The sequence below is a fragment of the Crinia signifera genome, chromosome 1 (genome assembly GCF_055691185.1).
Source record: "Crinia signifera chromosome 1, ASM5569118v1, whole genome shotgun sequence".
NCBI classification, from domain to species: domain Eukaryota; kingdom Metazoa; phylum Chordata; class Amphibia; order Anura; family Myobatrachidae; genus Crinia; species Crinia signifera.
This window is the reverse complement of record NC_139217.1, coordinates 360,011,875-360,039,024: the sequence shown is the minus strand read 5'-3', so window position 1 is coordinate 360,039,024 and position 27,150 is coordinate 360,011,875. Positions and strand designations below refer to the sequence as shown.

Genomic DNA, 27,150 nt, shown 5'->3' with positions numbered 1-27,150 from the left:
ACTCCAATTAAGAATCTGTGGTCAGACTTGATTATTGCTGTGCACAAGCGGAAACCATCCAACATGAAGGTGCTGGAGCAGTTTTCCCTTGAGGAATGGGCAAAAATCCCAGTGGCAAGATGTGGCAAGCTTGTAGAGACTTATCCAAAGCGACTTGCAGCTGTTATTGCCTCAAAAAAAGGTGGCTCTACAATATACTGATTTAGTGAATAGTTCTGCACACTGAAGTTTTTGGTTATTTTGTGCCATATGTTGTTTGCTTCACAATAAAAAACAAACACATAATCTTCAAAGTTGTAGGCATTGCTACAAACCTTCAAATATTCCATTTTTATTCCAGGTTGTGAGGCAACAAAACATGAAAAATGCCAAGGGGGTGAATACTTTTGCAAGGCACTGTACACACACACACACACACAGATAAATACATACATACATACATACATACATAGCATACCTCCGAACTGTCCCACTTTTCACGGGACCATCCAATTTTTTTGGTCTACGGAGCCGTCTACAGGTCCCCGCCGACCCCCCCCCCCCCCTATCCCTGCCCGTCTTCCTGAAGTGGAGACTGGCAGGGAAACGCAGCGGCGCCATCCTGAAACTGGGATGCGCATGCGTGTGAGACACACGCGCGTCCCATTCAGATGGAGCACCTCTGCACTGTCGATCGCCAGCGAGGACATTCTAGCGATCCTCGGCCGAGGAAGAGAGGCGCTCCATCTGTGTTAGATAATGAGAGTGGGGAGGGAATATGTCTAAACTCTCTACGATGGACATATCTCCTTCTAACTTTCTCACTTTGGGGTAGATTTAACAAGCTCTATTCTTGTTATCAATCTTCACGAATGATAAATGGTGCTCCAGCCATTCAGCTTGTCATATTTTCAAACACCTGACAGGAGCTGATTGACTGGACTACAGTATCATTTATCATTCGTAATGAGTAATAACAAGAATAGCACTCGTTAAATCTGTTCCTTTGTTTCATATAAGATTGTATTGCCAGTACCTCAAGCACTACTCTTGCTCACTATACTGGGCTTGATCTCCTTCCTGAAATCAGGAAGTTGGGTACTTATGTAGTATCTGGGCGTCCGATTTAGAAATCGGATCGCATCGCATCGCATGCGACCAAATCGTGTGCGATGCGATGGTCAAGATTTTTCCATAGGATTCAATGTTAAAATGGTCTGAGTCCATTTTAACATAGAATTCAATGGGAAAAAGGGGTCCTTTTCCTTTCCCCACTATCCAAGTGGGCATGGAGTTGGATATAAACCTGTGGCGAGCGTAGCGAGCCACCGAGCCCGAAGCGTAGCGAGCCCCGCGAGGGGACACAGAATACTTTTTAAGAAATATGCGTCCGCTCGCCACGCTTCAGGCTCGGTGGCTCGCTGCGCTCGCCACGCTATATAAAATCAACTCTATGCCCACTTGGATAGTGGGGAAATGAACAGGACCTTCTTAACATTGAATCCTATGCAAAATCGCATCGAATCGCATCGCATCGCATCTGATTGTATGCCTTAACCCCTTCCTGACACAGCATGTTTTTGCCTTCCTGACAGAGCCCTTTTTTTCAAATCTGACATGTATCACTTAAGTGGGGATAACTTTTTTTTGCTTTTACTTATCCCAGTGATTTTGAGATTGTTTTCTCGTGACACATTGTACTTCAAATTAGTGGTAAATTTGGGTCGATACAGTCTGTGTTTTTTTGTGAAAAATACCAAAATGTCGTAAAAAAATGGAAAATTTAGCAATTTGCAAAATGTTAAATTTTCTGCTTGTGAGACAAATAATCATACCACTCAAAATAGTTAATAACTAACATAGACCATATGTCTACTTTATGTTTCCATCATTATTTCAACTTCCTTTTAATTTTTTGGGACACTAGGAGGCTTACAATATGAATAGCAAATTCTCAAATTTTCAAGAAAATTTCAAACACTGATTTTTTTAGGGACCAGTTCAGTTCTGATGTGACTTTGAGGGACTTGTATGTGAGACACCCCCATAAATGATGCCATTTCAAAAACTGCACCCCTCACAGTATTCAAAACAGCATTTTGGAAGTTTGTTAACCCTTTAGGTGTTTCACAGGAATTAAAACAAAGTGTAGGTGAAATTTCAAAATTTCATTTTTTTTGCAGATTTGCAATTTTAATACATTTTTCTAAGGAACACAGTAGATTTTACTAGAGAAATGTGACTAAAAATTGATTCCCCCAATTCTTTTATTTTCATAAATATCCTATATGTGGCCCTAGTGTGCACGTTGACCAAACCACAGGCTTCATAATAGAAGGAGCACCTACTTGATTTTGGAGCCTCCTTTTTATGAGATTATTTTTTAGGCACCATAAGATGCTAAAAGTTAGGAACCCCCCCACAAGTGACCCCATTTTGCAAACTACACCCCTCAGGGAATTCATCTAGGGGTATAGTGTACATTTCAAACCCCCAGGGGTTTCACCAATTGTGGTACAACTGGGCAGTGAAAATGAAAAATTACATTTTTTAAAAAAATGCAGTTCTGGCTCAAAATTTTTCATTTTCATAAGGTATGAAGGAGAAAAAGCACCCCAAAATCTGTGCCCCAATTTCTCCCGAGTATGGAAATGCCTCACATGTGACCAAAAAATACCATTTGGGTGCATGGCAGGACTCAGAAGGGAAGGAGTGATTTTTGGATTTTGCAGCACAGATTCTGGTGGAATTTTGGTGGGTGCTATGTCGCATTAGCAAGACCCCCAAAGCACCAATACAGTGAAACCCCCCCACAAGTGACCCCATTTTGCAAACTACACCCCTCAGGGAATTCATCTAGGGGTATAGTGTACATTTCAAACCCCCAGGGGTTTCACCAATTTTGATACAACTGGGCAGTGAAAATGAAAAATTACATTTTTTTACACAAAAATGCAGTTCTGGCTCAAAATTTTTCATTTTCAGAAGGTATGAAGGAGAAAAAGCACCCCAAAATCTGTGCCCCAATTTCTCCCGAGTACGGCAATGCCTCACATGTGACCAAAAAATACCAGTTGGGTGCATGGCAGGACTCAGAAGGGAAGGAGTGATTTTTGGATTTTGCGGCTCAGATTCTGGTGGAATGAATGGTGGGTGCTATGTGGCATTAGCAAGACCCCCGAAGCACGGTGAAATTATGAACCTAATAATCCATAGATGTGTGGTATATTTTAAAACACTCCTTTATACATAGGCCGGGTTTGTCGGGGCAAGTGTCACACTGGAAAATAGTTTGCTTTCTTATTCCCTTTTTATAGCAAACTTTGCACCTTTTTTGTGTCCTGCCCTTTTTTCCAGTGGAGGGGATTTCATCAGGAAAATGCTGCCCTGGTACAATACGGGGGCCAGTACTAGAAGTACTGGGGCCCTCTGCCTGCTGGTTCCCAAATATTAGGCCCTTTATGACTTCCTCTTGAAAGTGCATAAATGTCCCCCTCTGGCTGGTAGAACGGAATAGCACGTAAGCGTTATACAGTGCCATCTGGATGATATACACGGCCAGCTTCTTGTACCAGATTTTTGTTTTCCGCAGGGCACTGTACGGCTTCAGTACCTGATCTGAAAGATCCACTCCGCCCATGTACCTATTGTAATCCAGGATACAATTAGGTTTTGAGGTGTGGGTACTGGTACCTCGTACAGGGACGGAGGTGGTACTGTCTCCGTGAATTGTTGTCAGTATAAGGACATCCCTCTTGTCCTTATATTTGACCAACAACATATTTTCGGTGCATATTCCCCTGCTTTCACCCCTTCTCATTACTTGGGCAATGTGCGTTTTTGGGAGGCCTCTTTGGTTCTTGCGCACAGTACCGCAAGCTGCTGTACCTCTTGAACCAAGGGCCTTAAACAGGGGGATGCTGGTGTAAAAGTTATCCACATAGAGGTGATAACCTTTATCCAGGAAGGGGTGCACTAAATCCCAGACAATTTTTCCACTAACACCTACGAGGGAGGGGGGGCATTCTGGCGGTTCAATTCTTGAATCCTTCCCTTTATATACCCTAAACCTGTGAGTGTACCCTGAGGTGCTTTCACACAGCTTATACATTTTTATGCCATACCTTGCCCTCTTATTGGGAAGGTACTGGCGGAATTTAACTCTTCCTTTAAAATGTATAAGGGACTCGTCTATGCAAATGAATTTATCTGGGATGTACATCTCTTCAAATTTGGCACTGAAGTGATCAATGACCGGCCTGACTTTGAATAGCCGGTCAAAGGTGGGATCATCTCTGGGTGGGCACTGTGCATTATCGTTGTAATGCAAAAATTTAAGGATTAACTCAAAACGAGTCCGGGTCATGGCCATACGGTAAAGTGGGGTGCTGTACAGAACATCTGTACTCCAATATTGCCTAATTTCTGGCTTTTTTACTATGCCCATATGAAACACTAGACCCCAAAACGTCATCATCTCTACTGCATCTACAGGGGTCCACCTAGCAAATGATGTGGGGTTTTGAGCAATAAACTGCTGGGCATATAAATTAGTTTGGTCCACCATTAAATTTATAAAATCATCAGAGAAAAATAATTTGAAAAAGTCAATTTCTCTGAGACCTGTGGAATCAAATTGGATTCCTGGGATGGCCAAAAACTCAGGAACCTGGGGCTCAAAATTGTCTGGTGGTGGGGTCCATACGAGATCAATTATTGGGGGGGGGGGTCTCAGCTGCTCTACGGGGGCGTCTTTGAGGGGGTCCCTCATCACTAGAGGAGGAAGAGGAGCTTAAGATGAATCCTTCAAATTCCCCGCTTGCCTCACTGGCTGTGTCAGAGTCAGAGGCAAGCATGGCATATGCCTCCTCCGCTGAATACATTCTTCTGGATGACTGGGATGACATTTGGGATGACATTTGGGATGACATTTTTATTTTTGTGTTTCTGGTAGTGAAATGTTTCAAAAAAATTTGATCAAAAAAAATTAAAAAAAGACCCCACAGCACCCTCAAAAAAAAAAAAAAAGGTGATCAGTGATGCGACACTGATTACCAGTGAGGGGCAGCAGGTGCACAACCTTTGGTGCAACTGACAGTGCAACTGGCAGGTATATATAAAAAAAAAACCTCTGCACCCCCAAAAAGTTGCTGATCACCTCAGATATAGTGATCAGCACAAAAGGGGGGGGCAGCAGACACAAAATATAGCACTCTCTATCACTCTCTGTCACTATCTCTCTCTCTCTCTCTCTCTCTCTCTCTCTCTCTCTCTCTCTCTCTCACTATCTCTCACTATCTATCACTATCTATCACTCTATGACACTGCAGCAGCAGCACTGACAGTTATATATATAAAAAATAACCCCTGCACCCCCAAAAAGTTGCTGGGGGTGCACAAAAGGGGGGCAGCAGACACAAAATATAGCACTCTCTATCACTCTCTGTCACTATCTCTCTCTATCTCTCTCTATCTATCACTCTATGACACTGCAGCAGCAGCACTGACAGTTATATATATAAAAAATAACCCCTGCACCCCTAAAAAGTTGCTGGGGGTGCACAAAAGGGGGGCAGCAGACACAAAATATAGCACTCTCTATCACTCTCTGTCACTATCTCTCTCTATCTCTCTATCTCTCACTATATATCACTCTATGACACTGCAGCAGCAGCACTGACAGGTATATATATAAAAAAAAAACCTGCGCCCCCAAAAAGTTGCTGATCAGTTAATTTATACTGATCAGCACAAAAGGGGGGGGGGGCAGCAGTCAGTTGCACACGCAGTACAGCTGTATATATATAAAAAATATATAGCACAATCTGTCACTATCTCTCTATCTCTCTCTATCTCTCTCTATCTCTCTATCTATAACTCTATCACACTGCAGCAGCACAAAATATAGCACTCTCTGTCACTAGCCCTCTCTATCTCTCTCTATCTCTCTCTCTATAACTCGAACACACTGCAGCAGCACAACACAGCACAGCACAACACAGGAAGTCACAAGAAGTAACAAGATCCAGGAACGCTACAAGCAGTGATCAGGTAAGTGTTTGCAAGGATCAGGTCAGTATATCGCGGCAGATAGGCACGGTGACCGCACTGCACGCAATTCCAGACCGGAATGGCGTCTGCAGTGCAGTCACCGTTAGTTTAAATCACCCTCCATGGCTGTGATTGGTTCGTCGGTCCGACGAACCAATCACGGCCTTTGGGGGCGGGTGGGGTGAGGTGGGGTGACACCAGTGTCACCCTTACACCCCGTGGTGATTGGTGCTGTACTTTACAGCACCAATCACCACCGATCCCTGTGTCACCAGCGAACGTTATTCGCCGGTGACACAGAAAACGCTGTAATTGGCTGTTCACACTGAACAGCCAATCACAGCGATCGCCGACGGGGGGGCGGCATCGCAGCCCCCCCTGGGCATGCAGGGACATGTCTGCTGTCAGGGACAGCAGACATGTTTAAACTGTCACCGCGTCTATAGACGCGGTGACAGTTTAAAGCCATGACGTACATTTACGCCATGTGTCGGGAAGTACATCCCGGCCATGACGTAAATGTACGTCAAATGTCGGGAAGGGGTTAAGGTAAGGCATACAATCACAAAATCGGACGCCCAGATACTACATAAGTACCGGAAGTTGAGAATCATCTTTTATATAAAAGTTACAGCTGGGACAGCAAACCATTCATACATCCCTTAGAAACAGAACTATGGGTATGCAGGCAATATGATCTGGCACATTCACTTATGAGGAAGGGTTATTTGCTCTATGATGGCGGGGTAGTACAAATCTGTAGGACCATCATCAATAGTATCATTAACATGGAAGTAATGCTGGTAACTTCATGCTGAGGATCCCTAAAAGTTTACCCTGCCTAGGGTTCCATCTGTGCTCCCTATAGTTCACCCAGACTGAATAAAATTTCTGGATGTGGAAGAGAGTATATAGAATAGCTGAACATTAAACCTTGTTCTCTCCTCACCATGACTGGCAGATTCCAATTCCCTGTTTTGAAGATCTTCTGCGATCACCAACTGAAGTTCATTGACTTCCAAGGCTGTATTCTGAATGCCACCCTGATAAAACAATGCTTCATAAAATACCACAGGTTATATGAAAACATGTCCTATGGAAAAATGTCGGTGTTCACATAGCCTTTAGTTTCATTTTACCAATTTGTAAATCATGTTACCACAATCCCTGCTAAAATATTTCTAACTACTGTAGCACTCTAGAAAAGGTTTTGGGGTCAACGATTAATTCACGACCTAACTTACTGTAGATGTTACAAAATGAAGAACTTGCACCATCTGCAAGTCAATAAAAAATATCAAACTTACTTCTTGGGCTGTCATCTGGGTGTCATTGTGTGCTCTCTTGCGACATATCTTCTGCCTAAATGATCCAACACATAATGAGCAATGTTAGCGATATGTGCAATACATTTATCAATCATCTCAATCACTTATTCCACTAGTCACTCTTAACATAAAGCCCCTGACTTGGCATTTCCAAGTGTTACAGTATATACTGTACTATCTATGCCTTCCAAGAAACTCCTGAAAACACAACCCATTAGAAATATGATACCGTATTTCATTGTGCAGAACACAAAGTACAGATGGAGCACCTCTCATTCTTGCCGCCATCGCAGAGGTTTTGGCGATCCTTTTTTCTTGCGCTCCCATCCGCCAAGGGGCGTGGATGCTCACCATGCTCCACCAATCTAGCGGAGGATTGATATACTGTACCGATGCAACCCCGCCATTCGCCGAGCGGAGCGAGCTTACACTGTATACTACAGTATGAGACGCTCGTGCGTCTCATCCCTGTGAAAATCGCTGCGGCTCCAACTGTATAATGGGAAGAGATAAAAGCTCCTCCCCTCCAATTGTCCACCTAGCACATTACTTCTGAGTACCGCAAATAGGAAATACTGTATAAAAGAGGCCAAACACAGTGTTTTAGCATCCAGGAACTTAGGGAGGAGCTTTTATGCCTCCCCATTATATTTATAGAGATATCACTTATAGCTTTAGCCATTACAGTACAATGCAATAAAAGCTGTTCGTGCCCATGCAGACGCACAGAAAGCTTTATAGGGAGGCAGGATTTTTTGTGTGTTAAATATACAGTAACTGACATACTGTAAATTTGTTTATTAATTTACTTATTTTTTTAAATAAGTTCCCTTTAATAATCAAACTCAGGCATACTGTACAACATGCAGAGAGGCGCGCTTATCCATTAGCCTACACACCTGATAAGAGCGGCCAAAGCTTCCACTCAGATTCATCCTAGCGCCTTTTGACCAAACCAATGAAACGCATTAGCATCTGTGCCCATAGCAAGTTATAAAATAGTGTAATGATACGCACTTCAATGTAATTGTGTTTATTAGTATCTATCTACAGTACTGTAGCTTACTGAACAGTACAGTAGTAGCAAAGTAGTTCCTGTGCTACAGAGCTTTTTAATACTGTAGTCACTTCATGCACACGCTGCAGCACACATTTCACAAGTGCGCAGTGAAGATTTCAAAAAGTGACATCTGGTGGATGATCACTGGTATTGCACTCATTCGGCAACGCCACCTCCAATTGCCAAGCTGATAAAATGTATTGCAATGCCTTGCACCATGTGCCGCCATATAAACACTATAGGTAGGCTGAATGAGCGGCACTACATCTGTACAAGCATGTAAACCAAAGTATACATTGGCCAAAGTAGAAATACTTCCAATAAAAGTTATGAAGGGTTTCACTCGGACTTTCCTTTTCTCCATCATTCATTACTTAATACGGGATACATAAAGATGACCAGCGGTCAGTATACCAATGGCGGCATACCGAAGGAGGAAATCCCCGCATAGGTCTTCTAAGTATACTTACCATACCCCTGCCCTCTGAAAGTGTGTTTAAGGGGTAGGAGCGGTGTGACAGGGTGGCGAAGACAAAATAGTGCTAGGAATTAGATTAATAGGGTAACTAAAACAGTGGAATCTGTAGACATCATTCTTTACTAAACATTTTTGATGGATTTTAAATATTTCTAGTTTCATCTCCATTCAGTGGACATGTCAGATCATATTTATGGCTCATTTTAGTGGGTGAAGGGATTGTTTTGATTCAGCTGTCAAATTTACATACAGTGAAGTACCAAAAGTCATGGGACAGCAGCATTGGCAGATCCAGGAACCAGGAGTTATAACCGCTCTCAACCCACAGAGTTTTCACCAGTTGACGCTCCGGTGGGGAACACCAAAAATAGACCTTATGGCTTCCAGACTCAATCACAAGCTTTCCCTGTATTGTGCCAGATCACAGGACCCGACAGCATTGGCAGTGGATGCTCTCTTTGTTCCATGAAAATACAACCTAGACTACTTATTCCCTCCGTTTCCACTTCTTCCCAAGCTACTCAAACGGATCAAGCGAGAGTCCACTTCAGTAAATCTAATGGCTCTAGACTGGCCAAGACCGGTGTGGTACTCGCCTGCGAGGGCGTAACACCTGCCATACCATCTTCTGTAATGCCAGTACCTTTTCCATTGGAAGGAAAACCCTCTCTGTTACCGTGTCCAATGTCAGACCCAGGAAAAGTAAATCTATGAGACGGAAGTAGCTTCTGGAAATTCAGTATCCATCCATGCTGTACTAAGAACTGACATGTCTCCAGAGCATCTGCTGCAAGTTCCTCCTTGCAAGGGGCCTTCAGAAGAAGGTAATCTAAGTATGGAACAACGGTTATTCCCCAAAGACGAAGAGCCAAAGTCATGCATGCCATAATTTTGATGAAAATGCAAGGGGCCTAAGAAAGTCCCTGAACTGGTAATGCCCTGAACTGGTAATGGCAATTTTGAATCGCAAATCTTAAGAACTTTTGATGAGGTTCCCATATTGGAACATGTACATATGCGTTTTTGTCCAGGTTCCAACCCAGCGATCATGGAATGGATGGATTCCATTTTGAATTTGTGATAAATAAATTTAATATTTTTTAGGTTCAGGATTGGGTGTATCGAGTCTTCCAGCTTCGGTACCATGAAAAAACTGGAGTAATAACCTTTGTTCCGTTGGAACTGGGACAATTAGAAACTGAACTTTGAAGGTTCTGAACAGAGGAAAATAGAGTGTCTTGTTTTGAAGGCAAAAGTGAGAGACTGGTAGTAAAAAAACGGTTTGGATGAAAAGTGAACTTGATGCAATGTGACTGCAAGGTTTCCCTGAAAGTCATCAGCCTCACGCCCCCAATGGGGTGCCCCATGTGGGTGGGAAGCCCATCATGCCCCAGTTTTGGTGTGTGTCAATCTGGAGACACACCTCTGTGGACTCGGAAAGAGAAGCTTCCTCGGGTTTTGCCTCTAAATCCTGTGGAACCACGAAAGGCCTGAAAGGAAAGACCAACAAATTATCACTTCGCAGCTGGGGCTGAAGAAGGGAGAAAGGTTGATTTCCCCCATGTTGCTTGCGAAATTAATTTATCAAGTTCAGACCCAAACAACACATCACCTGTATAGCTAAGACCGTTGAGGCTGAAATTCTCATTCCCAAACCAGTTAAGTCGCTAGAACCTCCCCCAAATATGCAGCAGAAACCCTAATGTATTCTGCCAAAGGTAAAAAATCCGTTCTAGGCTTGTTTTGCTGCAGTACCATGGCAAGTTCATCACCCACTCCTCCACAGCCCTACTGACCCATGCACTAGCCAGGGCCGGGCGTATAGACTGACTTCAAAGTAGTTTCCAACAGACGGTCTGGGGCCACTTTTAAGGCTACTGCACCAGGAACTGGTAAAGTAGTACCTTTAGAAAACCTGGAGATGGAAACATCTGGTGGAGGAGGTGTTTCCCATATTACCCTGGATGCAGGAGAAAAAGGGTATAATAATCTTAGATGTTTAGACATTTGAAATATCGGGCATTTTCCATACTGCTAAAACCAGATTTTCCAATTCCTTGGAATCTGAAAACGAAATGGTTTGTTTTTGGGTTTTCCCAAAAATAGAAACCCGAGCAGGATGTCTGCATCGGCAATTTTACGGGTTAACATGACAGCTTTTATCAAACAGTCAATCCCTGAAGAATAATCTTCCCCTGTTTCCTCCAGGAGAAGATCAGGTTCTGTTTCTGGAATGAATTCACCCTCCTCTAAGTAAGAATCACCATCAGAATCATCTGAGTGAAAAAGGGAAGGTATACTTTATTTAGGAAGGACAGAATGAGAAAAATTGGAGGAGGGGTTGCAATATATGTGAAAAAAATATAAAGACTACCTTAATACAAAGTATTGAAGAAAAAACGGAGGCCCTTTGGGTGACCATAGAAACAGGAGAGAAGGCGATTCTTCGTATAGGGGTGATCTACAGACCACCAGGTCAGGAAGAGGAACTAGACAAGAGCCTATTGTAGGACATCAATAAAATGGCATTAAAAGGAGAGGTGATAATCATGGGAGACTTTAATCTACCTGATGTAAACTGGGAGCTGCCTGTTGCAAGTTCCACCAGAAGTAGGGACATGCTGAATTCCTTGCAAGGAGCATCCCTCCAGCAATTGGTGAGGGAGCCAACTCGTAAGGAGGCAATATTAGACTTAATACTTACAAATGGTGACAGAATATCTGACATAAATGTGGGTGAAAATCTGGGATCCAGTGACCATCAAGCAGTATGGTTCAAAATAAAGACAGAGACTGACTCATCGCACACAAAAACAAAAGGTGTTAGATTTTAGGAAGGCTGATTTTGTAGAGATGGGAAACTCTGTAAGGGATTCTTTGGCAAAGTGGAAGAACTTGGAAGGAGTGCAGGATAAGTGGGAAAAATTAAAAAGTGCAATTCTAAAAGCAACAGAACTTTGTGTCAAAAGAGTTAGGAAAAATCAACTCCACACCGACGTCGATAGTGGGGGTATGAAAAGGTCGGAGGACGCATACCACTGCGCTCGCCACGCTTCGGGTTGGCGTTGATAGTGGGGTGGCGTTAACAATGGGTGGCATTTAACATTGTCATCACCCATCAGGGTGGGTGTACAATGTAAAATCGGGTCTGGGTGCCTGTACAATAAAAAATCGGGTATAATCGCATCTCATCGCATGCGACACGATTTTGTGGTTCTACAATGCCCTGCGATGGAAATCGGGGATGCCGTGATAATACACAAGTACCCTTATTGTTTGTGGCTCACAAACCCAAAATTGCTGCACATTAGTGTGTAAAATATTTACACCCTGAAAGTCTCACAGTGCCCCTGAAGTAAATCAGAGGGAGCGCAGTACACTGCCCAGTGACCAGGACCTGCAGCCATCCACTGCAAATGAGCACTGCGAGGGAGAAGATGGCACCCGCTCTGAGGGGATGTCATCCGCTGCAGAAGAGAAGGGAGAGTAGCTCCGCCCCCTGTCCGGCCACCCACACGTTTAAAAGTGGCGCCAAGTTTAAACACCCACAATAGCAGTTACAATACCTCGGAGTACGTCGCAGCCGGCATCCTCTAACGCAGCTGTCAAGGGAGGGCGCACCGAACACAGCCACCCTGAGAGTGTGTGTCCTCATGCCGACCAGTGCGTTACTCTGGTGACGTGCCACGGTGGCGCAAGTGCACCCTTACCTGTCAGATTACTCCTGGAGGAGTGGCAGATGGCCGTGGACCCATAGCAAGCTGCATACAGCTGCGGTGGTACCAGTGGCCGTGTCGTGGAGGCATGATGCACCCAGCGGCGACCATACCCCCCAGGGTTCCGACATAGCAGGCAGACATAGCTGAACTGTATGCCTGTCCTCAAATGAGAGTTTCAAAGTAAGAAAAAGAAAATTACAGACTAGGGTCTGGGTGGGGATAGAGGGGGGGAGGAGCCTGCCACACACACACTAAATTATTAAAGTGCCGACTCCTTCAACACAAACTATCCCCACGGTCATAGACTGCAGACTTCAAATAAATAGTGTGGCCAGCATATTAACTAATATGTACCCAATCAACCATTTTTGGGAGGTTGAAGGTCCATTTGAACCCAATATTCTGTACTTCGATATATTTGGGAGCAGTGGTAAGATATTCAGATGGCATGAGTCAACATATCCACAGAGATTGTCAGTTCACCTGTCAATTCTATGCCCCGATGATTTGCTGCACTTTGCTAGGAAAGAGGAGGTTAAACACAATAGTTGACATCTATCGCATGACATTTGTCACTTCAGTATATCAGTTAAACGAATTTTGGCAGCCTGTGAACAAGGGTGCGGTATGCGATCAGCAACCCAGCGGACAGGATGCCAGCAGTCAGAAGACTGGTGCTAGCATCCTGTCTAGCAGCCAGAAGACCAGCGCCAGAATGCCAACATTGAAGATGATGCCAACGCCATAATTCCAAATGCTGGTATTCCATTTGTAATTATGCAGGGTGGGTATGGCTGTGGGGAAAGAGGGTTAGGCACGATGGAGGTCATTGCCTCAGTGGTCGCCGCATCCTGTGTCTGGTCCTCTCCTCCGCCCTCTCCACACCCCCTCTCCATCCACCTCCTTCGTCCTCCTGTCCCCGAGGTGCCCCTCTGGGGGCCGAGGATGGAAGCTCCGGTGGATAGGAGCTCACATGCATGCGACCATCCCCAGCCCTCACCTATCACATACTGCAGACTGCATGCAATGCAAAGTGACTCCTCATAAGCAGCACAAGTCAGATCAATCTGGCCTTACGTAACTGACATGAAATAGATCTAGTAAAATATAGTAGTTAGATTATGGATAGTGTATTGATACAGATGGTTGAAAAAAAAAATACCATAGATTAGGTTACAATATAAAATATAAAATGTAAATGTATTAATAGGCATAAAAATAGTATATTGAATTGTAGACAGCATAAAATATATAAGATATAAAAGACTAAAGTTGCCCATACACTAGTAAGATTTATCTGGCTGGTTGGAACAAAAACATGGTTATGGATGAGTGACAGTTTGTCAGGTTTCCAGCATTTCCAAGCAAATGGTCAACTGTCATTTGCTCTCATCCATAACCATGTTTTTGTTCCAACCAGACAGATCTGCAGATAAATCTGCGTGTGTATGGCCACCTTAAGAACAGTAATATCAATAAAAGCCATAGTCTACTCTTGCATATGGATTTGTTTACATTAATATTCTAAAGACTTCAATAAAACAGAAACAAAAAGATGGAACCTATACCAAGACTATATCATATCATTGAAGGGTTAGGGAATGTCCACAAAATACATAAGTGAGCTTAAATGTTCAGAATACTCATTGGGCTTACCTTTAATTCTGAAAACAGGGCAGATTCATCAAAGACATACATACATAAATATGCATTTATGTCTCCAAAAAAAAAAAAAAATCTGTTTAGCCTTCTTGAGTTATAGAGGTAAAGACTGCAATTACTGTAAAGAATAAATTCCTCTGGTAAAAGCATCAACCACTTACTTTAGTATTAGCCCTTCTTTCCTGGCAGGGAGACGTTCTGTTGGGGATACAGTTCGTAGAGGTTTTAGGATTTAAACTAGAAATATTTCTATCTGAACTAATAAGGATAACCGAGTGAAGCCAACACCAGGATTAATTGGGTTTCTGGGAAGTTCGCACTTGCAAACAACAATTACTATAGTAAAAGCAATAAAAGCGAAGTTTAAGTACTTAAAAGAAGGAGCGAGTTTAACTAATCATTAATAAATAAAAACGGACAACTGCACTGGGTGGGATCATTGACAGGCATTTTTATATAATCCGATTAAGATTCGGTCTTCTGCAGAGTTATAGTCTCGTGACACGGGCATCATGCGTTTGATGAAGTGATAGTGGCAATGTAATATTAAATAACATAATATAATGTTACTGTAAATTATTGGCAGTGATCTGGCAATAATGTCCCTTGTGTTCAAAATTATATTATAAATAGTGTACGGCTAATTTTTTATTATATTCTTAGTACAGCTCAATTTTCCTTCAGGGATTGGATAAAGCAATGGTCAATGGCCGGTAAACTATATGCTGTTGCTTGAGCAGGGAGGTTAGGGGCCAGGAGAGGGTATGATTAGCTACTGGGTCATGTTCCTGACTCAGGGGGAGAGCGGGTTACTACTGGGCAGCACTTGCTCTGCTCATTAGTATTAAGGGAAATTGACTGAAAAGGGAAAAAAGTGTAAAAGCTTTTACCTAACATTTATCAAGTATGTTGTAGAACAGGGGCAGCTAACTACAGTCCTCGAGAGCTACTGTGAGGAGACATGGAAAACATGAACTGTTGGTAGCTCTCGAGGACAGGAGTTGGCTACCCCTGGTCTAGAAAATGAAAGACGCTAAATGAAGGATACTAACAATCATCATCATTAGAAATTAGTAAGCAGCAGATAGGCAATCATCTTTGAGCAATTATGGTGTTGAATAAATGACAATGCTGCGATAAATGTAAAAAAAAAAAAATCCATTTAGAAAAAAAAAATATTGTTTTTTAAAAAATGGCTGACCAGATCCCTGAAATCAGTGATTTTGTGAAATTGGACCCCATTGCATCTTCCCCCAAAATGCTATCCTTCAGTATTCTATTGCTTTCTCATATAAAGAATGTATAACGGAAATAGGGCAGGTCTTACGGCAATAAGCAAATTGCAATCAAAGTGTAGGAATGCATTTTGCAGGGTCATGGTGGATTTTCATGTGGGGAATACTTTTGGCCAGTCTTCTGTGTTGGCAGGGTATTGTACAAGAGGATGAAGGGAGGTATTCTTTGAGCCCATCTCCCACTGACCAAAGGGGTTAGAATTCCTGGCTGACTAACAAATGACCCCTTTCAGACACACAGTAAACAAGGGATACAGTCCAGTACCTCTTTGTGGCAGATACAAATGAACCATGAAATACAATCATTGGCAGCACGGTGTGTGCCCTCCCTGTGCCTGCTTGATGGCCCACATAATCTCACTGATTTGTAAGAAAAGGACATAGCCAAGTGTAATAGACACTATAGACTGAAGTGGACAACTTGCTGCCAGTTCAGATTCATCACCATGAAGTAATTCTACTGTTACCCGATATGTGTGAAATAGCTTGGACTATATATTATTACTGTTTGATGTTACTTTGTGCCTGTCAAGGTAAATGCATCCAATTATGTATAGAAAAGTCATTAAGAGATCATTTGTCTCTCCGATCTATACAATACGTAATCTTGTGCAAGCCTATGGCTCTGGACCCAGTGTCACAGTGGACCTCTTGTTGAGCACTTACTTTAGTGACCTGTAATGTATTTGAGCTCTGTGTGGTTTTTAACTTGCATAATAAAATAAATAAAAAAACACAGCAATTCTGTGCCACACTACTTGCAATGTGTTCACTAGAAGCTATAAAAAAGAGAATCTGCAAAGCGAGCAGTGAAGCAGCATACAGCATGGTGGGTACATCCAAGGTCTGTCCCCTCTACTGGCCCTTTAATAAGAACTGTACACCCCTGTGGAGTTGGGGAAATGATCTTCTTCTCCGATCTAGATCGTATGCTGATGTTTTATAAATACTACACGTATTGGCAATTACCAATGATTTACCCATTTCCCTACATTCCCCAGCCATTGTTTTATATGGTTATGTATTGTGTATGTTATTAAATGGTATTATACTATATACCATCTTCTATAATTTTGCCAACCATTTGCCTACATATCACGGTCATGATCTCCGTGCTGGACCACCTATAACATATGATTGTCTTCTGCGGTTACGTTAGGCAGAGAAGAGGATCCATTTATCCCCTAAGAGGGATGTGTGGTAGTTATAAAACATCAGTATACCATCTAGAGCAGGAGTGGCCAACCAATCAGATGCAATGAGCTAAAAACTATGTTATAATAACAAAAAGAGCCAATACTATGCAGAAAATAGTTGTGGCCTAGCTCTAATGCAGCCCACACACGCACCGATTCCAGCGTGCGTTGTGGGCTTAACTAGCACACACAGCATCGCATCGTATGCCTTGTGCATACGATGTGCATGCGATGCGATGCGATGCTGTGCTAGAAAAAGCTAGTACAAAAAGTATGTGCAGCACATACTTTTTGTACTGTACGATGAGGTGCCGCGGGAGCGCGCACCCCATCGTACAGCATCGCACCGCCGGGATCGGCACGTGTGTGGGCTGCATAACAAGGCCACGACCTACTTTATATGGGTTTTAACCTAGTTAGCACAAGGACATGCACTAATTTCATGTTTGCGCCTTTGGAATGACATTTGAAGGACCTTGACCTTGTATCAGGTTTTTATTTAGGCTAGGGGTGCGACAAGCACATTTTATGTAATCTTTCCAATATAAAAAAAAAAAAACAGTACTTGTGTAGTTTCACGGCGCCAGCATGGCCGTGCGTCTGAGTCCCCTTGTGGGGCTCGCTGCGCTCGCCCACGGTACGGGCTCAGTGGCTTGCCACGCTATCTAAATTCAACTTCATGCCAACGTGGATAGTGGGGGTACGAACTATACACGTTGGCATGAAGTTTATTTAGTTTATTTTAGAAAGTTTGGCGAGCGCAGAACCCAGAAGTAGCGTGTGGCCATGCTGGCGCCGTCAAACTACACAAGTACCAAAAAAACTTTATAGCCTTCTCACTTTGCTGTAATTTTTTAATTAGTGGGACATTTCACAAACCTTTTTTTAATATATATTTTTTTAAATTCTGGCTCGTATGGGAAGCTACTTGCAGTAATTCTGTGACATGTGTATAAGAACAGATCAATGTTTTGGTTTTACTTATTTCAGTGTTGAAATAATTATTCACAAAGGTAAGTAGACAGCCCCTACACCAGCTCTGCAGACGCAGACCTGCTCTGACATCCGGGCACCTCACCCGCTCTGCTGCCTGGCCGCCGCACATGCTCTGTTCTCCAGCCGCCGCACCCAGCCTCTCACTGCTTCAAAGTCTCTGTTCCAGCTTCCTGACACTGGGTACAGCATGCTCTTCCCATGATGTGAAGTCATGACATTGCATTGAGCACAAAGCAAAGTAGCGCACAGTCAGGGGAGGCAAGCAGCTGTATAGTCCATGACTGCGGGAGCCACATCTCATTTAAAAAAAAGAACAAGAGCCACAGGTTGTCCACCCCTGATTTAGAGCTTCTAACTGTGTGGTCAGAGAAGAGGATCGTTTCCCAACTACACAGGGATGTTCAGTTGTTAAAGCGCCAGTAGATGGGACATCCATACACCTTTCCCATTGTCCACTATAAGCACTTTATGAGTTAAAGGGTAAGCATATAAAAAGGAAGTGAAAACTATAGCAAAGTGATGCATTTCATAAAAAGGGAACCAACCAGTTAAAAAGGTGGATAAAACAACATAGAATTCGGAAGCCAGTCAATGTTATCTAAAATCCAGGAAAGTTGGGTATTCTCTGACTTCAATTCAAATTTAGAGGCCATCGTCCTATTTGTTTGTTTGGTGGGTACTATTGGCTACCTGGTACCTAGGTTTTGTCCAGTTCCTGAAATCTTTCATAAATGAGTAGTGAAATCTTGTCACAGCTAATACTAGTAACTAGCCAATCCTGTTAAGTTCCATTTAAAATGTTTCCACTTTTGAGTGGGAGTGTGTGGCACCATTTCCCCTCCTTCTCAACCTCCACCCCAACACACACAGAGTGCCACCTGCTGATGTGGAACAGAAGCATCCAGCATGTTCTTACCTCTGAAAATACCAGCTGAATAAACAGCCCAGCATCACCTGCCTAAAAAGGTAAGAAGCAGGATGTGCATCACAAGGAAAGTGGGCACCTTACAAGCTTCTGATTGCTGACATTTTTAAGGACGCAAATGCAGTGATGTTATAGCACTTTGCTGATATCATTGCACGTATGGTGACACAAACCAAGCACTAGTTTCCAGTAACACTGACATGTAAGTAAAAAGTAAACAGTAAAAAGCAAGACCAGAGACAGCCCTTTAGATGAGTTATATATATATGTTCAGTAGAGGCTGTTGCTCACTATATGAATCATATTAATTTCCAAATGTGTCATCAAAAATAGCAGATATTAGTACCGTGTACATGTATGTTGCAGAATAGATTAATAAATACAGTTGGTATTTTATTTGACATGAACATTAACAGTAGATTCTTACCTATAAGACAAGCAAAGCACCAGCAGCAGAACCAAAGCAAACGAGATGGTAGCAGCAATCACAGCTAGCAGCACAACACCTTCCCTGCCCCGTCTCTCCTGAACACCCAAAGTGGTCACCAAAGACTGGTTATGGTAAGAGAAAAGTATCGCAAAGCCTCGGCCATGGTTAGTGGTTGTAATTAGCTCCAAAACCACCTCAATCATTTCAACAGGAGACCCAAAGGTCAAACTTTTGTTTAAGGGAGAATTTGATCCACAAAAGCGAGAGGAATAAGTGATCAGGTCTGTAATATAAAGAACATCAAGTGGGCACACTTCCAGTACTGCAGGACTTGTTGTGAGGGGGTCAGTGTCAATGTTTATGGACGATGATGTTGTATCTTCACTCACCTGTGGGAAAAAAATGGTTGTCATTGTAGTAGTGACATGAGCCAGGAGATTCAAGGGTTTGTTGACATCTTCAGTAAGATCAACAAAATTCCTTGTAGCTGTAGACAATCTCTGTTTCGGAGAGGTGCCTGACCCTTGACCCTGAAGGCTTTGCTCTTTTGTCAAATCTTGCAATTCTAACAACCGTTTTATTCCTTTATCACTCTTAGGCCATGCCTCTGGAGTAATAGCTTCATTGAGGGCCTCATTTGCGGTACTTTCCTGATCTGCAGTTGGAATAATTTCTAGGTAATTTGACAAAAAAGCCTCCATGTGACCATTCTGACCATCTCTCTTATGGACAGAATGTGAGTGGGGATCAGATGAATAGTCGGTTGCAGGTTCAGCATTCCCTTCAAATACATCAAAGTCCAGAGTTTCCAGAACTATGCTAGAGCCAGCAGGAACAAAGATCTGCCACAAGCAGTGCAAGTCAGGGAGGTAGTTGTTAGGGAAACCGGGAGATAAAATGAGGTCTTTGCCCGTGGGGTTCAGCACAGCTCCACAGTCGTAATATACCTAAAACAGAAACAGAATGTCTTCAGAAAACACAAAATAGGCTCAGACAGTGCTACAAATTTGTATATAGCCTGAGGACGGGACAATAAAAAGTCCCGAAACGTTGCTTGAATGGCAGTAGTGGTGTGACTTTATTGCAGCTACGAAGTCCGGCGGGTGCGGTATCCCTTGAGCGCCTACATTTAACCCTATACCAGCACCGCGGCAGCCGACGAGACAAAAAGCGGGTGCAGGGACATTGCATGATATATACACACACACACACATATATATAGTCCAACAGTGTCCCCGGCCCTCCGTTGCCCCAAATCCCTGGGTGTCTTTGCCCTGGTGCCTTCCGTGTGTGGCCCGTCCACCAAACATATAGAGCAGGTGATGGCGGCACTCAGAGTCGGTCAAACAACATTTAAGTGCTTAAAATCTTTAATCTACGTTTTGGGGTTCAAGATTTTAAGCACTTAAATGTTGTTTGACCGACTCTGAGTGCCGCCATCTCTCTCTCTCTCTCTCTATAAATATATATATATATATATATATATATATATATATATATATATACACACATATATACATATACATACATACACTATGTATATGTATATATGTATATTATTCACTTCCGGAAGGGGCCGGGGATGGTCGCATGCTGTGGAGCTCCGTCACCATCCACGGAGCTTCCACCATCCCCGGCCTCAGGAGCAGCTTGCGGCGGAGGGGACGGAGACAGAGGAGGCGGGCAGGCAGGCAGCGGTGGAGGAGGGGGGAAGCGTGCACCGCGATCCCCCGAGGACGATGCGGCCGGAGCGGGGGAGAAGGCTGACCCCACGCGCTCGCCGCAGCTCAGCAGCTTACCCGCACGGGGCGGGTGTGCAATCAGCCCAGGCGCCCGCCACAGCTCACCCGCATGGTGCGGGTGTGAAATCAGCCCAGGCGTCACCCCCTCACTTCCCCCGGGACCCGCCAGCATCCCGACGCGGCCTCCGGAAATCGAGGCCTGGACCAAGCAGTGCAGCCGCGGCCTCTCCTGCCGGCTCTGACGCGGCCCCTGCATCCCGGGTGACGCGGCCGGCTCACAGTGGCTGAGAAGTGAACGGATGCCCCCGGCAACACCACCGGCCGGGGGGGACACCCAGGACCACCTCCACTGCCCTTTGGACGCAGTGCCGGGCTAAAGGAAGAAAAAGAAGACCAGCAGACCCGGTGAGAAGGGACCCATCCCCCCCCCCCCAGGAGGCAGATCAGCCAGGGGGACCCCCGGCAATTCACCGCAGTGGCCGGTAGGATCCCCCCCTCCAACAGGCCGCACCAGCCCCGGGTAAACTCTGTGGCAGCTCCGCGCCCCCCCCCCCCCCCCCTTCCACTGACTCTCCCCCGGCCTCACTGACTTTGCCCCCTCCTCCCCCCACCACCCACGGCTCTCCCCCAGGAAGATTCAAGATGGCGCCGCAAATGGCTGCCTAGGAACTGTGCAAATGTATCACGTGTTAACTGTACTGTCCCTGCTTAACTGTACTGTCCCTGCTTATATTGCTACCTGCCTGGCTGCTGCAACGACCAGTGGCGCCGCTGATGGCTGCCTAGGCGCTGTGCAGCTCGGCAGGTATGTGTTTCCTGTGTGATAACTGTACTGTCCCTGCTTATGTTGCTACCTACCTGGCTGCTGCAGCGACCAGTGGCGCCGCTGATGGCTGCCTAGGCGCTGTGCAGCTTGGCGGGTATGTGTCCCCTGTGTGATAAATGTACTGTCCCTGCTTATGTTGCTACCTACCTGGCTCCGCAACGACCAGTGGCGCCGACGATGGCTGCCTAGGCGCTGTTCAGCTCGGCGGGTTCATGTCCCTTATGTGATAAATGTACTGTCCTGCTTGTATTGCTACCTACCTGGCTGCTGCAGCGACCAGTGGCGCCGCTGATGGCTGCCTAGGCGCTGTGCAGCTTGGCGAGTATGTGTCCCCTGTGTGATAAATGTGCTGTCCCTGCTTATGTTGCTACCTACCTGGCTGCCGCAGCGACCAGTGGCGCCGCCGATGGCTGCCTAGGCGCTGTTCAGCTCGGCGGGTTCATGTCCCCTATGTGATAAATGTACTGTCCTGCTTATATTGCTACCTACCTGGCTGCTGCAACGACCAGTGGCGCCGCTGATGGCTGCCTAGGCGCTGTGCGGCGTGGCAGGCATGTGATCCCCGCAAGTGATGTCTTAATGCTCTCAATGTAATGCGTTTAATGTCTCAATGGAATGTGTAAAATGTCTCAATGGTATGCATGTAACGTGTCGTCGTTCCCCCCCCCCCCCCCCCCCATTTCATCCCTGCTGATGCTGCACTGTAATCCACAAAAAATTCCTAGTGTGCGCAAGCACACATGGCCAATAAAGTTGATTCTGATTCTGATTCTGATTCTGATACATACACACACACACACACACACACACACACACACACACACACACCTCCTCACCTTTTGAGTACCGCCAGTGACCACTAGACGGACTAAATGACTCCTAAATTAAAGCAAATTATATTTCAAATTGCTGAATATGGAGAGCGGGATTTGTGAAGGCAGAAAATGGGGGTAGGAGCAAATAGGGACTAAGGGCCCAATTCAGATCCATATGCAGGGCTTTGAATCCGCAGCCCTGTACGCCGCGTGCAAGGGTGCAATCCCCCCCGCGAACTAGCCTTCACTGGCTGTACCGGAAACCACAGGCGTTCCCCCGGCGTTGGGAGGGAGGGCTGCTGATGTCCACAGCAGCCTCCTCCTCCCCACATCCTTGGCAGTGGCGAGCGAGTCTGGACTTATTCAGCAATGAGAGCACTCGCAGCCCAGCAAGCAGTTATGAATAAGGCCCTAAGCAGTCATTTTGACGGGCTTTTAAACTAGTTGAGAATTAAAGGTCATGATATTGTCACTATGGGGCAGTATTCAATAAAGAAAATTCACTTATGGCGAATTTCTGCTTTTTTGCGTTGGTCGGAGAATTTTGGTCTCAAAAAGCGAACAACCCTATTCAATGTGATATTTTTGCCGTTGGCGAACAGTGAATAATGGATGGTTCTCCATCTGATACTCGTCGCCAATCGCCGTGTCTTGTCAATAGGATTTTGCATTGAGATTCGCCATCTCCTGCCGTCACTTGCCATGAGTGTATTCAATGAGAAGACGGAAAATAAGTTTCTAGGTTAATTTCTCCGTGCCTCTCCATGTATCACTCGCCATCTTTTCATGGTGAAGTGGAATGTGAACTTTTAAAATAATGTTGTTGTTTTTTAAAATTTGGTGTAAAAAAAAAAAAAAAAAAAAAAATCAGGAATTTTATTCTGAGAAGGGGCATGCTATTTTTATTCATGTGCTTACAGCGCATAAATATATATTTAATTTAAAAAAAAAATATATATATATATTTTTTACACATAGCAGCCAGCAGGGGGCCGGGAGCCGAGAGCCGCTCATTAGATATTCATATATTCACTGTTCCCGATCATTACATATGCACAATCGGGTGCAGTGAATGCCCGGTCCCCTGTTGGCTCTCCCGGGGGGCAGCCTGTGCTGCCTGGCTCCCGGGGAGCCCACCTCCCCCACACATACGTTCTGGGGCAGGCATGGAGACTTCTATATCCCTGACTGCCGCCATCCTCAGGCTCCCTGCGGCGTCACCTCATACGCCGGATTGGCTGAGACTCGCCGCGAGGGGCGGCGAGTCTCAATCACATTGAATACTATCTAAAGTCCCGTGACGGAGAATATCCAAACATTCAGAATCTCCACAAAAACACGGCGAGTGCATGGCGAGAGAAAAAAAAACGCTCGCCATGCACAGAGAATATTCTCATTGAATACTGCCCTATGATGTTGGCCTTATGTTGTTACATTGCTGTATAGCGGAGGAACAATACATACTAGAACTGCCCTCCATTTTTACCATGTAAAATCTATTACAAATCAGGATTATAATACAACAGAAATGCATTAATTCAGATCATCTATTCATTTCACAAGACAAATTATTTTAACTATCAAAAACAACTCTCCCTGGAAAAAGAGAGGAAAAACAACAAACAACAAAAAAAACAAAGGAAACTTTTTTTTCCCTATGATTACTTTACAAAACATCTGGTTAACATGTACAATATGGAGAATGTGTCTGGATATCTGCATAGACAACAGGAAGGCTGGCAAGACTACAAAGAACTTCACAAAGAATCCACAGATATTACCCCCAGATAATTCTGTTCCTACTGAGTTGCAATGAATACAACACAAAGTGCACATCTACAAAACAGCCAGCAGGAGCCTAGAACAACTAAGGGTGAAATGTAATAGGAAGAGATATTCAGAAAGTGAGAGATTTGGTAAGAAATCCCCAGTTTTTTTAAAGCGGCAATCATTTACACTACAAAATCAAACTGGTTTTGCAGTGTAAGAGATTGCCGCTTTAAAAACCTGGAGATTTCTTACTAAATCTCTCATTTCCGAATCTCTCATCCTATTAAATCTCCCCCTAGCCCTGCTAATCAACATTCTAGATTAAGCGAATGCCACTATAACTAATTAAGTCATTTAAAGTCTTTTTAATACAAAAAAGTATATTTGCAATAATATTTCACACTTAATACTGTTGTCGCTGTAATAAATTATGCTGCCACAAACTTAAATGTCAGTAAATAACATACAGTAGCAGCTGAATTTTGTTTGTTAGATCACCAGAAGGGCAATATTACATTCACTGTGTGTTGTAAAACATTACTGACAAGAAGGGGATAGTTTGGCTTAAATTTTCTCAACAGAGTGAATATCTTGGAAAGATTATGTGCGTCAGTAAATGTAATGGTGCATATCCTAAACATCTGTGGTATGCGAGACATAAGATGTTCTAATGCTTTCCAATATTACAAGAAAATATCTTCAGAGGCTTTGAGGGTTGATTTGTATTATTCAATGCCGTTACAAGATTTCTTCTGTGGTCTTGAAGTTAGAAAGCAAAGAACACATACACGTGAATGGTCCTAAATGTGATTTTACAGAGTACCTTTTGAAATCTTTAGTAGGGATCTGGGGCTTTTGGGAAATACAGTATTAACTAGTTGCATTACTGGAACAGTTGGTAGAATTCCTCTCTTTAGCCATGTCTATATTTGTGCTTGATCTTATTAAAGACAGTGTGAAAAGGACAACTGTCCAGTATATGTATGTCTGCATAGCCTCAACTTGGCTGATCAGGGGGTCCACTTTTCAGGAATAAAGTTTGATGAATGAAACATATGAACAAACGATCCCGACATAGAGATAGGAATTATTGTTGAAATACGTAGGTAAAGTTCCTTGCGAAAGTATTCACCCCCCCCCCTTGACTTTGTACCTATTTTATTACATTACTACCTGTAATTTTAATGTTGTTTTTTTTATCTGAATTTTATGTGATGGCTCTGCACAAAATAGTCTAAGTTGGTGAAGTGAAATGATAAAAAATTATATAAAATATATTTTTTTTAAATAAAAATCAGAAAATTGTCATGTGCATATGTATTCAACCTCTTTGCTATGAAGCCCCTCAAAAGTTCTGGTGCAACCAATTACCTTCAGAAGTCACATAATGAGTGAAATGAAGTCCACCTGTGTGAAATCAAAGTGTCACGCGATCTGTCAGTATAAACACACCTTTTCTGAAAGGTTCCAGAGGCTGCAACACCACCAAGCAAGAGGCTTCACTCCATGAAGACCAAGGAGTTCTCCAAACAAGTCAGGGACAAAGTTGTTGAAGGACAAGTCAGGGTTGGGTTATAAAAAAAAAAAAATATCCAAATCTTTTGTGATCCCCCGGAGTACCATCATCTACATCATCTTAAAATGGAAAGAACATGGTAACACAACAAAACTGCCAAGAGAGGGCCTCCCACCAAAACTCACAGACTGGGCAAGGAGGGCATTAATCAGAGGGACAGCACAGTGACCAGAGGTAACCCTGAAGGAGATGGAGACTGGTGTATCTGCCCATGGGACCACAATAAGCTGTACGCTCCATAGAGCTGGGCTTTATGGAAAAGTGGCCAGAAAAAAAAACAGGGACTTGTGTAGTTTCACAGTGGAAGCTCTACGCTACGCTGACAACGTAGCCTAACCTACGTTGTCAGCATAGCAAGCGCCACTGTGAAACTACACTGGGAGCAGGGTGGTGGGTGGCAGAGGGAGCAGGGTTGGTGCTTCGTTGTATACTTACCGATCCCCGTGGGCGACGGTCACGGGCGACGGGCGGCAGCTTTCAGTCCCCCCTCCTCTGGCAGTCACTACCGGCGCCAGCAATGTACGCAATTCAGCGCATTGGCGCTGGGGGAGCATCACATGGTTTCCCTGCTCCTCCAGTTGCACTACGCTAATTGGGTACATTGTACACTGGCAGTGCCGGAGGAGGAGGACTGAACGATGGCGCCAGAGAGTGACTGCCGGAGGAGGGAAACCCATCGTTGGATCACGGGGACCCAGTGGACGCGGTTAAGTATAACGCACAACACACACTCACACATTTCCCCCACTATCCATGTCATACCCCCAGTATCCACGTCGGCGTGTAGATGATTTTATAAAGTGTGGCAAGCGCAGTGGAAACGCTATGTCAGGTGCAAACCCAACACATCCCATCACCCCAAAAACACCATCCCCACAGTGAAACATTGTGGTGGCAGCATCATGCTGTGGGGATGTTTTTCAGCAGCAGGGACTGGGAAACTGATTAGAGTCAAGAGAAAGATGGATGGTGATAAATACAGGGATATTCTTGAGCAAAACCGGGTTCAGTCTGTCTGTGATTTGAGAATGGAACAGAGGTTTACCTTCCAGCAGGACAATGACCCAAAGCATACACATACACTTAAATTATTTAAAGGGAAACAATGTAAAACTACAATCAAAAACACTGCCCAGGACCTGTACCTACAAATCAAAAAGTGACATACAATACGGACCTAACCTGAGCAAACTTGCCTCAAATAAACAAAGACATGTTTAGTATGACCAGTCTATTAGTCTTGTTTACTGGGGTTATTCAAATCTGATCGCTGGGCTGCAAATTCGCAGGCCCCCATTATCG

The 27,150-nt window shown here is 44.1% G+C and overlaps 1 protein-coding gene across 2 annotated transcripts in view; it reads right to left on the bottom strand.

Moving 5' to 3' along the window:
• LOC146009474 (uncharacterized) overlaps positions 1-27,150 on the bottom strand; it is a 69,486-nt gene that overhangs the window by 29,941 nt on the left and 12,395 nt on the right. For both annotated transcript variants that reach the window (XM_083149905.1, XM_083149895.1), the window contains exons 2-4: positions 19,117-20,066; positions 7,338-7,392; positions 6,980-7,073 (exon numbers count right to left, since the gene is read on the bottom strand). In XM_083149905.1, the coding sequence (XP_083006031.1) occupies positions 6,980-7,073; positions 7,338-7,392; positions 19,117-20,066 (1,099 nt within the window). The remainder of the gene's footprint in view (positions 1-6,979; positions 7,074-7,337; positions 7,393-19,116; positions 20,067-27,150) is intronic.